The sequence below is a fragment of the Magnolia sinica genome, chromosome 2 (assembly GCF_029962835.1).
Source record: "Magnolia sinica isolate HGM2019 chromosome 2, MsV1, whole genome shotgun sequence".
NCBI lineage: Eukaryota > Viridiplantae > Streptophyta > Magnoliopsida > Magnoliales > Magnoliaceae > Magnolia > Magnolia sinica.
The window spans coordinates 43289653-43305352 of record NC_080574.1 but is presented as its reverse complement, the minus strand read 5'-3'; the positions used below and the strand labels follow the sequence as shown (position 1 = coordinate 43305352).

At 39.6% G+C, this 15700-nt stretch overlaps 2 protein-coding genes across 2 annotated transcripts in view; one reads left to right on the top strand and one right to left on the bottom strand.

Annotated features, from left to right (window-relative positions):
- The window catches only part of LOC131237051 (uncharacterized), a 42554-nt gene extending 38508 nt beyond the window's left edge, over window positions 1–4046 (top strand). Inside the window, exon 6 of the mRNA XM_058234690.1 lies at window positions 3609–4046. Coding sequence (XP_058090673.1) covers window positions 3609–3789 — 181 coding nt within the window. The 3' untranslated portion in view covers window positions 3790–4046. The remainder of the gene's footprint in view (window positions 1–3608) is intronic.
- A 1609-nt stretch (window positions 4047–5655) lies between these two features.
- Window positions 5656–15700, bottom strand: part of LOC131237050 (1,4-alpha-glucan-branching enzyme 1, chloroplastic/amyloplastic-like) — a 51524-nt gene continuing 41479 nt past the window's right edge. Inside the window, exons 13-14 of the mRNA XM_058234689.1 lie at window positions 6282–6398; window positions 5656–6144 (exon numbers count right to left, since the gene is read on the bottom strand). Coding sequence (XP_058090672.1) covers window positions 5938–6144; window positions 6282–6398 — 324 coding nt within the window. The 3' untranslated portion in view covers window positions 5656–5937. The remainder of the gene's footprint in view (window positions 6145–6281; window positions 6399–15700) is intronic.

The following is a 15700-nucleotide window of genomic DNA, read 5'->3' as shown; positions in this document are numbered from 1 at the left end:
GTGTTGAGGAAAAGAAGACTCCTCAATGTATATGACTCCTATGCTTGGTCTGGGACCGGGGATTCCAAGTAAGGACCTCAGTGATGGAGAAGGAAGGGGTTAGGCACCCCTCTCTGCCCATGTATGGTCTTTACTTTGTGGGATTTTGGGATTTTTGGGGATTTTAAAGGTTCCACATGTCTTATTTTCCAAGCTGGTTGCAATCTTGCAGATAAGGTCCAAAGCTGGATAGGAACGAGATACTCACTTCAATCACAACCAGTATTTTAAATAGCGAATAGCGTTCACCCCTTTGAAGCGTGAGGTGTAAGCTACATAGCGTGTAGCTTACGCAACACGCAACTTCTAGATTTTTAATCAAGGTGCTTGGTTACACCAATGCTATGATATTCTATACTAGATTAGATTGATTCATAATGAAATTTAACAAAATTTCATGATATTTGGTGCATCAAAATGCAACCTAAAGTAATAGGAAAGGGCAATGATTAAGTATAAAGGTAAAGAAAGAGCAATAAAACTGATTTAATATTATTATTGTTATTTATATTATTTTACTAAAAGCATTAAAAAGGTTAACTAATTTTGATTGGAAATGGAAAAATATAATAAATCATTGAAAACATCATGTGAGCTACATAGCATGTAGCGTAGTCTACGTAGTGTGTAGCGTATGCAAATTATGATGTAGCGTAGGCTACATGACCAAGAACAGAAGTCTGTAACACGTCCAAATATCAAGAAAGGGAATGGAAAGAAGAAGCAGAAAAAGGCAAACATAATCTGCTTCATTTGCGGAAACTTCGGCCATTATGCCCGACTGTGCCCATAAAAAGACGGTAATTCTCAAGTCATTAGATACTTTGTATGTAGGCGTTTGTTCTGAAATCCTTTCCGTCGATACTCTATCTAACGAGTGGATTTTGGACTCGGGTGCAACAAAGCACGTGACATAAAGTCGTCGAGGACTCGAGGAATTCCAACCTGTAGCCATGGGGAGTTACAAGGTGTATATGGGAAATAATGTTGTTGAAGACGTAATAGAGATTGATGTTTACTATCTCGGTATGCGTATTGGGCGAACAATAATCCTCCATAGTACTCTTTATGCACTGGGCATGCGTCGAAATTTAATTTTTGTTTCTAGGTTGTTAAGTGATAGTTTTGATATTTGTTTTTCTGAGACACGAGTTTCTTTAAAACTCAATAACCTCATCTTTGCATGGGGAAATTTAATTTCAAATTTATTTATTCTTGACATAGATAGTGATAATGCACCTCTTGCTTTATCTGCTATGTCGTATGAAACTGTAATATCTGAATGTATAAAATGGCATGCAAGGTTAGGTCACATCTGAAAGGATCGTATGACAAGACTAGTACGTTCTGGTCTGTTGGATTCATTATCCAAAGTTGATTTGTCATTTTGTGAACATTGTGTGTTTGGGAAGACTTCGAAGAGATCATTCCCTAAAGTGGCTAGGTCCAAGGGCCTACTAGACATAATCCATTCAGATATCTATGAACCTTTGAATGTACATGCTAGAAATGGATGTCAATAATTTGTCACTTTTATTGACGATTACTCGCGCTATAGATTTGTGTATCGCATCTCACACAAATCCGAGGCTTTTGATTGTTCTCTTAAATATAAAGCTGGGGTAGAAAATCAACTTGATAAAAAGATTAAAATCCTTCGACCCGCTAGAGGTGACGATTACACATCTGAAACATTCAAATCATATTGTGAAAACGTTGGATTAGACCATTTGCTCCAGTAGTGGTTAGGTGGACCTCTAGATCTGGACCGTTCATCTTCGGCTTTGTGGAGGCCCTATATCATGTAGACTGTTAGATCTTGAGGGCTCACTCTTCTGCACAGACTTTCAGTTTGGCGGACTATTGGGGGTGAACGGACACTTAAACTGGGTTTTTTGGCTGGTGGTTTTCTAAGGGTTGTGGGTTCAGTTTGCCTTCCGTTCATGGTTTGGATCCACATGCTTGTTCATTAAGGTGGGGTGTCTACAATAGTTTAAAAACAAAATACAAAATTACTAGTCTATCATAATGCCAAGTTGCTTGAAAAATAATTGAACACAATACTCGTTATCATCTCCTTACCTTGTTTCGGTTATATTCCGAAGTCCCCTTTAGTTGTATAGCCTTGATCTCATGGATAGAAAGGCTATTCGGCCAAAAAATTTTGAGGATCACATGGGCCATTTCACAATATTACATCAAGACCATGATAACGCAAATACTAAAAGACAAGTTGTACGATGTGTCAAATGGCCACATGGTGTGACAGTAGCATTGCTATCATAGGCGTGAGTGGATTAGCCTCTTGCATCTTAGGGTCAATCCTGAAACTCTATTGAACAGCTCCACCATATCATGCAGCTTGGGTTTGAGGCAAGAGGTTACCTGGATTCGTTACGTTTATCACTGTCCTAACTTGTGATGGTTCCATCTCTCGTACCTATTGAAGTATAATGCCTGGTATGGGGAGGTTTGAGTAATTTTCCTCCTTTCCCTAATACTATTAGTGGGTAGCATTGGGTAGGTCATAGTCACCACGATGAAAAAGGGTTGGTAGGTGCATTGTATCTGGGGCCTAAGTAGATACATCAGCAATGTGTCCACAGTAGCGATTTCCAGGGTATTACCTATGTTGATGAGATTCAGACATGGACTATGGTAGTATATCTGGACTTTTACCATGAACCCCTGCACTCATCTGAGCCTTAATACGGGCCTAAATGGTTGCTGAGATTGCTCACTTCATTATCTAGTGCCATCCATCGCTGACCATATGGTTGGTTGTGCGAGTGGGAGAGTACTTGAGGCTGCTTTGACATCGTCTGAGTTTCAGTCTAATTTATATAAACAAGCAGCTTTCCCGGGACCGGTGAGTCTCACCCACTCCAAAAAGTCAGCGCTTGGGGAAACTGTCTTCCAACCAACTCCTTTCCTCTTTGTCTGCGCATGTTGCAACGTTGACGTCTACTTGCCTCCCAGGAAATGAAAAGGCCTCTGAAAACCATTTCATTTGTGTAGCACTATGGGGTCATTTGCATGTATGGAACTCGAACATGGATGATAGTTTTGTGGAAGAGACTTCTGTCTTATGAAAGAACTCATTTGCGCCTTTCTTTTTTTTTTTTGGAAGTGGGTTCCATGGGACCCAGAGTTCTCAAGTGAACCTGGGCATTCAAGGAACCCCTTTTAGTGTATTGTTTGACTGAAGTTTTTTTTCCCCAATAGAACATGGGAAAATGTAGTACTTACTACTGACAGAACCAAATAGGCTAATGTCAAACTCCAACCCCTTGCACCATGCCTAAGTGATAACACATATTCTCAGTACCCTTTGCGGGTTTCAGAGGTTCAAATGATAATTACGATTTTCTTAGCTTTCATTTTATGCAATTACCTATGGTAAACAGGAAATTGCAACAGAGACATTTGTTATGATGTATGGTTTCCATAACCATTTCTTATGATTGCCGGAATCTTCATGTATGTATGCATGTAAATGTATATATATGCGTACATATATGTATATTTGGTTGATTTATTTGACCTAGGGCTAGATGTGGATACTGCAGATGTGCAATCTTGGTCGTTAGCCATGGGGATCCACTCCAAATCCTGCAAACAATGCTTGATGCTGCTAAGTCCAGTGCCGGGGACTTGTTGTCAAGAATAAAAGGAATTACGGAATGTTCTATCCTGTCGCAGCACCGAAAGTTTGCATTGCTGACGGGAGAACTTCGACAAATCATGTGACCCATGCTCTGTTGAAAGAAAAGAAAACGCTATATTTAAAGATAGAATTGTATCCGTTATGGTAAATAATTCTAGCCAATGAGTAGCTTTATATCGAGTATGATTTTTCTCATGTTAAATTTCGCTACTGGGAAGAGTTTGAGTTGCAATCAGCAATGGAGATTGTGTCTCTTGTTTTAGCAGATTTGAGGACTTTATTTATGGTACAAGATTGTTTTTCTAGTGATAGTAAAAGAAGTCCATATTTCCCTTATTCATCATTCAGTGAGTTTTGATTGATATAGCTGTGATGAAAGATGAAACAAAATTAGTAATTTTTTTTTTTTTTTGGAACATGGGGAAGGCAATCATGAGGGTGCCAGAGTTGTTATCAGCCCTCAACTCCACTGTTCAGAGGACCTACACTGAGTAAACAGCATGGTGACAAATCTGGTTCTTGGCAATTTCTCTGCATGGGAATTTCTTGGGAGATTTTTCAGATTTTCATGTTTTCCTTGTGATATTATTGGGAAAATCTCGCTGGAAAAAATAGTTATTGCAAAATAATAAGCAATTTTAAAATATTGGTAAAATGAATTAGCTTGAGCTTTTAAATATCTAATTCATTAAATTTGTGAAAAAAAAAAAAAAAAACAGATGAGATTTTGAAAATCTTGTGATAATGCGTTCAATGATTTTTCTGTGAAAATATTGCAAGTTCTTCAAAATCTCAGCATATTTATCACAATGGTAAATATACCCATCCATGTGATTGGGGCTGATCATGGATGGCTGTAGTGCATAAAGTCGCTGATTGGATGATTTAACCATCTGAGCAAATATTCAACAGATGGACTGTTAAATAACCAAATGAAATATTCACATTCAAGGTGAATTGCTCCATTGACTGGTGCCCTGTTTTCTTTTTTTCCTTCCCCCACATAGTTCATCCATTAGATGGCCCGCTGGAGTGTTGGATTCTGTTCTTTACATTTGCTGTTTCTGTTGGTTTCGTGATAGGATCTAACAAGCAAGTTTCATTGACGGCAACACAGGCATAACTTAATGGTGCATATGGGCTTGGCGACACTAGGCTTGTCAACGCCTGCTCGTTCAGCTAACAATCGACACTTCTGAGCCCACTCAATATTCTTGATTTCCCAAAAAAAAAGGCCTTTGTCCCAAAATAATACTTTGAGAGGTGGAAGGGGTGAAGAACCCTTTTGTTTATCCAAGTGGAGTCAACCGTTGTGGGGCCCACTTAATTCTGTATGACATCCAATCTGTCATACCCCACGGTGCTAATCAACAGCCCAAAAATTAGGCCGCTTCAATTAAAATGTCAGCCACAAATGAAGTTAGAGGTATTGAGTGGTGTATATTGTTTTCAATTGTGTGACCCACCTGATTATTGGATCCGACTGTTTTTGGAACATCCACTCATCATGGTGGGATGCACATGTTGGACAGGTCAGATGTCATACAAACACCACATGGGACCTTTAATGCCTGACTCCACTTTTGTAGACGAAATAGATGGAGGGTATCTTGCTCATTTTACACTCACATAAGATTGTAATTTGGACTTCAGAAAAGTAAAAGCCTTTCTTTTCAAAGTCAGAAATCTTTTGACGATTTTTGTGGTAAAAATCCCAAAACCGAAACTGTAAGAGTAAAAAATTTGTTCGAATTAGGACTTTAAAGTGCACTGTCCAATCTTGCCTATGAATTATATCATGGAAAAATAAAATGCACCCTCCAAACGAGCAATGAAAAAACTCGGTTCTTTACTCTGTTGTTGACCCCTTTCTGTAATTGGCGAAAGCTCCTATATCAACATTAAGATTTTCGGCATTATCGAGGCATTCCTATCAAATTCTCATGACATGATTCTCAAGTAAGATGTAGTAATTAATTTCGATAAGCATTTTCGTTTCCATTTACCTGTTTTGTCAAATAGAAATGAACTTTAGTAGAAGAAACACGATTTTTTTCCACATTGCTTTTGAGCTTATTAGTACACAAGCCATCCCCATGCAGTATCAACGTTGTATACACAATAATTGCCAGAGATGAGACTGTGATTATTGCTATGTAAGTAATAATACCCCATGAACCCATATAGCACTCAAGTGAAGAGAATGAAGTGGCCAGCTCATTTCCTAGTAACTATGGGACCAACCGCGGTGCTTTGTCATCTGACATTATCTCTTCCATCTCAATTTCTGTATCTTCCTTCACAATAGGTTCAAGCTCTCCTACTTCAGGATCTGAGTCAGGACTCTTCACCTCTGCTATGGCGTCTTCCGCTGTCACCTTGATTTCAACCTCTTCTACATGAACACCTTCCAAATCTTCCTCAACCCTGTAATACACCTGATGTTCCAGAAAGGATTGTCAGCCAAAGATGGGCAATGCATCCATTGCTTTGGGGAAAAAGATCTATTAAACCTTGAAATGCATCAAATTAGAAAATAGCTCTAAATAGAAACTAGAGTGAGAAAGTAGCATACCACACAAGTGCGAGGCGGTGATAGAACTTTTAAGGAATTGGGGCGATTGTTGAAATTGGTCTCCGGTTTTCCCGGTATGCCTTCCGGGGATGTGAAATGGTCCACGTCATGGCCCACCTATAGCATGGAAATATCATTTTGAGTGTCATGCCTTTAGTTCTAGACTCATTGATAAAAAAGCTTACACAAAATAAAATGTTCATCCTTTTGATAAACAAAGGGATGGATTGTCAAAACAACATATGATCATTAGAATCTACACTCGTTCACTATGGAAAAGATGAGCTTGCTCTGCCATAAAATGGAGGCAGCATACCACTAGGAAGGAAAAGGAAACGGCGCGTTTGGATACACCATCTAATGAAAAGCAATTGCTGGTCTAATGAGTGGAAATGACCAGAGTGTACCTTACCAAAAAAGAAACAACCAAAAATTAGTTCCTTCTCTAGCATTCTCATTGGGGCTCTGGGTTCCAAATTGAATAGTGTGTTAATTATTGCACTTGAAATAGCTGCAATTTGAAGGCAACTTGTAATGTGTACTTAGAAACGTCTCATCTCTTCTTGATTCAATTCACTTGTGCATCCAACCACATCTTATTCTTTAGAGACTGGAAGCAAGCCATAATCACAGTTGTAGCAATCATTCCAAATGGACTTCTTAACAGAGCATTTGTAAGAAGAGATCCCATGGTCTATGTTGTTTGCAAATGACATAGCTTTCATTGGCAAGATGAGGGAGGGCGTAAACAAAAAACTAGATTTCTGGAGGGGTGCTTTAGAATCTAAAGGATTTAAATTAGGCTTGGCAATGGGCCAGGCCTGGGCCTGGATTTTGAGCTGGTCGGGCCAGGCCTATTTAAAATTTTGATTTTGCTGGGCCTAGGCCCGACCTGTTGTTGGCCTTCATTTAAAATTAGTCAGACTAAAACGAAGTACATGGAGTGCAATTTTAGTAACAATAGGAGAGGAAATGAGGAATTAGTTAAGATTGCGGAACAAGAATCCCAAAAATAACGAATTCCGATATCTTGGGTCAATAATTCATGAGAGACGAGAGATTGAGAAGGATGTTGCCGATAGAATTCAAGTGGGGTGGAAGAAATGGAGATGTGACTCCAGAGTTTTATGTGATCGTTGTGTACCAGTCAAACCGAAAGGGAAGTTATAGCATAGCTATAAGATCAGCCATGCTTTACGGGATAGAGTGTTGAGCAGTTAAAGAACATGTTAATAGGATGAGTGTAGTTGAAATGAGGATGTTGAGATGGACGAGTGGCAAGACAAGGATAGAATTAGAAATGAATGCATTCGAGGGAACTTCGGAATAGCAGTAACAATAGGTAATAAGATGGGGAAAGTAGACTTGGATGGTTTGGTCATGTGCAACGTAGACCAAGAATTGCACCGGTTAGGAGTGAGTTGGTACAAGTTGAAGGATCTAAAAGGGGGTCCTTACTCTTGCTCGGGTAGTAGACTCTCAGGAGTTTCAACACCTGGTCAAGGGTTCGAGTACCCATAGGTGGTGAAATTCCACTGGCGTGAGTGTGTAGGGTGTGTGCACGTGTGTAAAAAGAAAAAAGAAGGATCTGAAAGGGCAAAGGGAAGGCCCAAAAGGACTTGGGTGGAGGGAGTAAGAAAAGAATTGAAGACCTATGGTCTAACTAAAGTTATCGTCCTTGCATAGTGGAAAGGAGGAAAAGTATTCATGTAGCTGACTCCAATTAGTTAGGATAAGGCTTAGATGAGATGATGCTGATGAAGGATAGCCCCAATGTTTTAAATATCGACGATATCGGCCGATATATCCCACGATAGATCTTATATCCCACCTGTGCGATACGAAACACAGGTTGTGCCGATATATCCCGCATGTTCAATCCGGTGAGCATTTTAAATTTCTGATCTCTTTTTTGTTGAAATTAAATCAATGTCAAATGGTTACAAATCCATTGGTTATTCGTGTTCTCCATGTTTTTTTTTTTTTGAACCAAGCTGTTAATTGAGACTAATTTCGAAGTATTTAGGAGTATTTGATGAAATGATCATCACATACACTCTAATTTCGAAATTTGAGTGTAGGTGGTCCGATTTGGGAAATTTTGGGGAAATTTCAAAATTTTCCCAATCTCTCCCAAATTGCTTACAATGTTGCATTCCAATCATGAAATCAAGCATGTATGAGGGCTGATCTACTAATTTGTTAAGTCCTTGTCAAAAATTGAAAAATAAAAATCATTTTTCATTTAAAAATTAATAATTTTTTTATTAAAATATTAATTTTTTAAATTTCCCTTCAACCAGCTGTCAATTAAGACTAATTTCGAATATTTAAGAGTGTTTGATGAAATGATCATCACATATACTCTAAATGTCATGCATTCAATTTGAATATAGTTGCATTAGTTCAGTCAAACAATGCATAAATTAGAACCCTATACAAAGAAAACCTATTATATGCACTTCTTTTTTGAGATATTATTATTTAAAAGTGTGTATAAAGGTCTCTTTCAACAATCCCTGAAGTTTCATTAAAAAATTCAACCATTTTCCCAATGTTTCCTCATGTTTCCTAAAAAGTGTGATAAATTATCAGATACAAACGACATATCCCGTGTGATAACTGATACGTATTTGTATCCTAAGGATGCGATACATAACACAATGTCAATATTTCAAACATTGGATAGCCCATGCCCACCTTGACTAACACATTGACAGCTGACTACTAGTACATTAAACTCAACCATGTTAGAGGCAGACCTTACTGTACAATAAAAGTCAACAACTTTAATATTACCATCACAACATAGTGTGGTGCCTTTGTACTAATTTGGATGTAGTCGTTCATATTAATTTATTTGTGACAGGCTAACAACAGACTTCCCTTCGATAAGTAGGACATGTATCGTTGTACTCCTAAGAGTGCAAGTAGAAACTAAAGCCCATCTTCTCAAATTTCTCCATATATATGTATGTATGTATTCTAGGGTCATCTTTTTTTTTTTTTGAAACGGTGTATTTCAATAAACAAAACTGGCCGCAGCCGTAATTACAAATATACAAAAAAACAAAAAGCATAGGAACCTACAAATCGGGCAAATGGATATCTGCCTTCAATGCTTTAAGCCATTCCACCACTAGCGCCTTTGCTTTACCAAAAATTTTGTCTACTTGCCCCTCACAATTCCTACAGCAACGATTGTTCCTCTCCGACCATATAGACCAAATAGCCACCAGAAGTCATAATCGCCAGACTTTCGAACGTACTCTGCTTCCCGCGCCACATCATGAAGAAATTCCCAATTAATTTTTGCCATACCTAGAATATTTGAAAGAGATGAAATTTTTTTATCCACATTTGATGAGCAAACTCGCAATGGATAAATAAATGATCCACCGATTCCTTATCTTTAAGGCACAAGATACAACCATTCGGGAGAATCATAATTTTTTTTTACGAAGGTTATCCACCGTGAGCATCTTGTTACCTCCCACTAACCAAGCTAACGCTGCCACCTTCATTGGAGCTGCATAATGCCACACTGGAGCCGTAAGAGAAATCCCATTAATCGGTTGACCCCCACTAAGCATTTTAAAGAGTGACCTAACTGAGAATTTTCTTGACCTCTCTTTTAACCACACCATTGAGTCTTGCTTTGAAGATACTGGCTTTACCTTAGATAAAAGGTTCAACAAATTCACCAGTTCCTCAAATTCATCATCATTTAAATTCCTTCTACATGGTGGGGCCCCAATAGCTTCCTCCTTGCAAGGAATAACAACTAGCATCCCCTCTTCTCTTGATAGACTTGCTAACCTCGGAAATAAAACCCCCAATTTCTGCTTCCCCACCCATATATCATCCCAAAATCTAATCTTTTGCCCATTTCCCAATGAGAAACCCACCCCTTCCCATACCTTGTTTTTTTTTTTTTTTTTAATCAAGTTTACTATCCATAGGTAAGAAGATCTATAAAGAGACGAAGACCACGTCCACCGATCCCAACTATCTCCCTCCATAAACTCCCCTCCACCCCAAATCTCCATACCCATTTACCTAGCAAGGCTTGATTAACCACCTCCAAACTTCTCAGCCCCACACCCCCTTGGTTCATTGGCTTGCATACGTCTTCCCATTTCATGAGATGGAACTTTTTCTTTTCTTCCATAACTTTCCAAAAGAAGCCCCTCCTAATTTTTTCCAATTTATCTGATACCGACTTTGGCCATTTAAAAATGGACAGTAAATTGGAAGGTTGGACATAATCACCTTAATCTAGTTTTCCTTCCCACGAGAGACAAATACTTGCTTCTCCACTGCGATAGTTTGTTTTCGTATCTTTCAATGACTTTGTCCCAGACCCATTTGGGAGGTTTACCCATACACAAAGGTAACCCGAGATACGTGGATGCAAATGATCCTTCCCCGCACCCAAATAACCCTACAAATGAAGACACCTCGACCCTCGAGATACCAATGCCCAATAACTCACTTTTGCCGCTATTTATCTTTAAATCGGACGCTACTTTAAAACAAACAACTATTATGTGCAAATTTTCCACCATCTCCACATTAGCTTCACAAAACAACGTGTCATCCATATATTGCAACTATTGTTTAAGATCATCTATATTCTATCATTAAGATCATCTTTGCTATCTCAACTATTGTTTCGACCACATTCATTTTTCCAATGTCCTCCGCAATTGTTGCTCCAAAAGAGGTGTTTCCTCTTTACCATCAACTTTGCGCCCGCTTCCTCGTAACTTGTCTTGTTGTCTATAATAACCCACGCCACTAGATGTTCCCTTATCTCCACAACCTAATCAATGAGAATAAATATATAATTGGCATCTTTAATATGTCCAAGTATCAATTGTGTTAAAAAATTGTTCCTTGTGGCAAATACACCATAATTAATGATGGAATTCCTCATAGGCCCGATCCACCCATCACACATGATCATCACATTGTTCTATTCCCAATATACCAATAAGTAGTTATTACATATTCAGGTAGTAAGAAAAGATTTGATGGGGTGGGGCTTGGGCGAACGGCCAGTGTCGTGGGTTTGCTCCTCACAAATGTGGGTTTTATTCCCCTCCTCGACATTACTCGATGTACGTGGTTACGGGTGATTGCGTGTATCCGCAGGAAATAGTCTCGCCAAAAAAATGGGGCGGGGACACTATGTCATCCAAGTAAAAAAATAAAAATAAAAAAGACTTGATGACCTATGGCCTAACTAAAGTTATGGCCCTTGATAGAGTGGAATGGTGGAACAAGATTCATATAGTTGACCCAAATTAATTGGGATAAGGATTAGACAATGATGAGCTACGCAAATATTCAACTCATCAATTGTTAGCAATTTCTTACAATGTGGGACCCTTGATTCCTAAGCTGCAATAACTGCGGCATTTTTTTAAGGATGTAATTATAGCATCTTTCATGGGTTAATAATACAATTAGCATTCGAGGGTAGACAATTTGGAGGAATTTGATTGGAGTGGAATGGCTTCAACACAATTTGGCCACCCTTTCTCTCATACGCTTCTCATTCATGGCCATGCAGATTGTCGCTTATCTTACACTGCATTCTAAATAAATGTGGATATGTAGGACCCACGTGCCCTTTAGAAATTGGAGCCTCTTACTGACCGCTACTATCTACCACTCACCTCTTGACCATCATGGTATTAAAAACAATTATGTTACAGCCGTGTCGGTAGTTATGTATGGTAATGGTGGTGCTTGTTACGTGACATAGTGATGTAGGACAATTAACCACTTGCTCTAAAAGCTCGAACTGATAGAGCATGGTGAATCAATCCCTTTATCTCATAGCCCAGGCCACACATTGCATGGGTTAGGACCTCGGCCGAACCCCCCTCATGGGCCCCACTTCACATGGGTTCCGCTTCACATGAGCCACCTGCCTCACACGGGTCGCCCACCCCAAGTGTGCCCCTGCATCACAAAGGCCACCCCACTCGAGCCCGGTGTGAAAATGCACCTGCATTAATCACCCCCGGTGAGGAGTCACGAACACGAGACCTCCTACTTTGATACCACTTTTGATGCAAGACAATTAACCACTTGCTCTAAAAGCTCGAACTAATAAAGCATGTCAATCCCTTTATCTCATAGCCCAGGCCCCACATCGTATGGGTTAGGACCTCGGATGAACCCCCCTCGTGGGCCTCACTTCACACGAGCCACCCGCTTCACATGAGCCACCCGCCTCACACGGGCCGCCCACCTCGAGTGTGCCCCTGCATCACACAGGCCACCCCACTCGAGCCCGGTGTGAAAATGCTCCTGCATTAGATAGGGCCGTAACGCCCTTTTTTTAAAAGGCCCATAATGGACTTGTAACGATTGCAGCAGGTCAATTCAAGATGCAAGGTCTAACACATTTTTTTCCCTTAAAAAGAAATTTGACCATTAGAGGGCTGATATGGGCATGATACATTATTTTATCTTTCAAAAAAGTTTTGACCATTATGGGGCCGTAACGGCCCATATCGTAACAGCCATAAAACTAGACGCTATGGCCACCGTTACCGTTACTGAATATTGTTACTGTATACATAGACTTAAAAACATATGTGGAGTACGTTATGATATTAGGATTGGGATTAGTGTTAGACCTAGATTAGGATTAGTCTTTCTAATTCATTTTTATCTTTAAGCACTCCAATTTAAATACAATTATTACCTTGTAATCTCTCAAAACTCTTCTAATAATACATCATTAAGGAAAGGGGGAAATACATAATTTTGCCTACTCTCTCTTCTTCACCTCTCCCTTCTCCCGTTTCTCCTCTGCTTCTTACTTTTCACGGTATTAGAGCCTTACTGATATTGATCCAACATTGCCTTTCTTCTCATCTTCCTTATAATCCTAAAGCATTTCGAAATCTCTAAGAAAATCGAGTTGAGAGTCTAGCAATTTATTTCTTTTCTTTTCAATTTGTTTAATGGTGAAAGAGGGATAATCTATCTCCACTGCCATCCTTCAAATGCACTTATAATGCATAGTAAAGCTTTCGAAAGTGATTTCACCACAGGCTACAATCTCTAAAAGAAGGAATCGCACCAAAGAAGCATCATTTTCCTCGTTTCAGGACCAAAATCGAGTTCCAACCCTTTTTCTGGCACCAAACCTATCAACAAAAGTTCCTATAGTCGTTGGATTTCATCACCAGCACCATATCTGAGCCCGAGAGTTCCTGCCATTGCCAGATTTTTGTCCTCAATCCATCTTCGTCTTCCCGTCACCATATATGAGCCCAGCTACCTCTAACATCGTCGGAAGTCTCCAACATTCCGAGAATCAACCCGGAAGCCACTGACATCACCAAAATATTGTCCAAAGCCCCTTGCATCGTTAGAAGTCTCTAATGTAGCTAGAATCAACCCGGAAGCCACTGACATTGCCAAAATCCAGGCCGAAGCCCCTCGTGTTGTCAAAATTGCCTCGTGGGCCTCCCATAGCTGTTGGATCTAAAGTTCGAGCCGCCACGACCACCTAACCTCGCTAGAACTGTCATATGGACCACTTGTTTGCATTGAATCTGAAGTACAACCCTCCAATATACACTCAATCTGCCTCCTAGATGATGAGGACATCAGAGCATCATCCTATCGTGTCTACCGACGGATGAGGAAGACCCCAACTGAGGCCCTGGTTTCCCTATGGTTGGATGATTGCTATGTGGGGCCTAGTGGGCTGCATTGAAGACGCCATATACATCGTTCGTGCATCTAAAAGACCCCATACAGGGAAGATGCATGTGGGTTGCTTTTATTGGATATTTTGACTGTTGGACTTCGTTCGTTGGCCTATCAGACCATCAAATCATGGTGATCGGGCCATTGAGACTTTTGGACCACTACATTTTGAACTCTATCGGTTCCTTTTTTTATTCTCTAGTTTATTATTTATATTTAGACATGTTGAGCGTTTTAGATTGGTTATTGGTGTTTTAAATTGCTTAATATTGAGTGGACCACTTTATTTGAACTGGAGTGGCATTTTTGAATATGAGAATATTAAAGGCTGGGGGGGGGGGGGGTGTGTCCAAGCTTTCTACCCTCGTTTTGTAGCAAAGAAAAAAAACGAGAGGAACTCTCTCATGGCTTTGTGAGAAAGCCTCCTTGCATCTCCAGAGATTGAAGAGGGTGTGAGACCCACATGGAGTGATTCCACAAGTATCTTTCTTTCGTTTTCTTCGATTCATGGTAGATCTCTTCTCTCTCTCATCTCTTCTTCTGTCCTCATCATCTTCTTTCTTTTCTTATCCTTCTTCTTCCATCAATAACCAAACCCAACCCATCCCTCTTTCCTGACGCACGTGCGTCGTACGATTAGCCACGTGTAGGCCCCATTTTCCCTTGTTTCTTTCCTCATTCCCTTCTCCTAACCTCACACATTAAACCCATAAAGCCCCTTCTTTAAAACCCCTAAACCTAGAATTCCATTTGCCCCAATCTGTCAAAGTCCTCAAATTCCCCAAATCCCTAATTTCTCATCTTTCAAATACATCATCCTTAGCCATCCAAAACCCGAATTCCTCCATCCTACATCAACACCCATAAATTTCCCAATCCCAATTTCAAACCCTAACCCTAAAAGCCTAATTCCCCAATTATATCATCCCTAAACCTACCCATCCACAATCTAATTGCCTCCAATCCGAACCCCATCCATTTAAAACCACCCTACAATAATCGGAAAACTCTATACCTTAAAATCTCTTAACTTGGTGTATTATATATATATATATATATATATATGAATGTGGGTGAATACTATGCTAGATGGGGAGTTTCACTTCCCATAGGGCATTTCTTAACAATATTTTATAGCTACGTGCATTGTACCTCAGTGTAAATTTGAATTTTTTGAATTTTTTTATTTGTGATAGAAAAGCATGAATTTTGTATTTTAGTTACTTGAATTGAATTGTTTTATGATCTTGCTATTGCATATTAGTCTAGGTCATTCGTCCTGCATCAATTTTTGGTATCATAGCTTGGGTCTATCATAAGTTTAGCCTCACATACACATAGTTTAGGGTTTTTCATTGCTAATAGGATCTAGTTTCATTATATTGTGAGTCTAGGTTAGCAGTCCAAATTTGTCATCACACCCTTGCATGGTTAGCTCCTAGGTCCATTCCCCATTAGAGTTTGTGTATGAACACCCGTACAAGATGCGGTTTTGGTCTATCCCCCACAATATATATGGAACAGTTTGTTGAGGCTATTGAAAACATCAATTGTCGCCTCATAAATATTGAGACTCACAATCGGACCATGCCACCCAACTGCAACTAACCAACACTTAGCCTAGTTGGAAGGTTCCCTTCAGGCTAACCCCAACACTGAGGAAGATCACAATTCTCAAG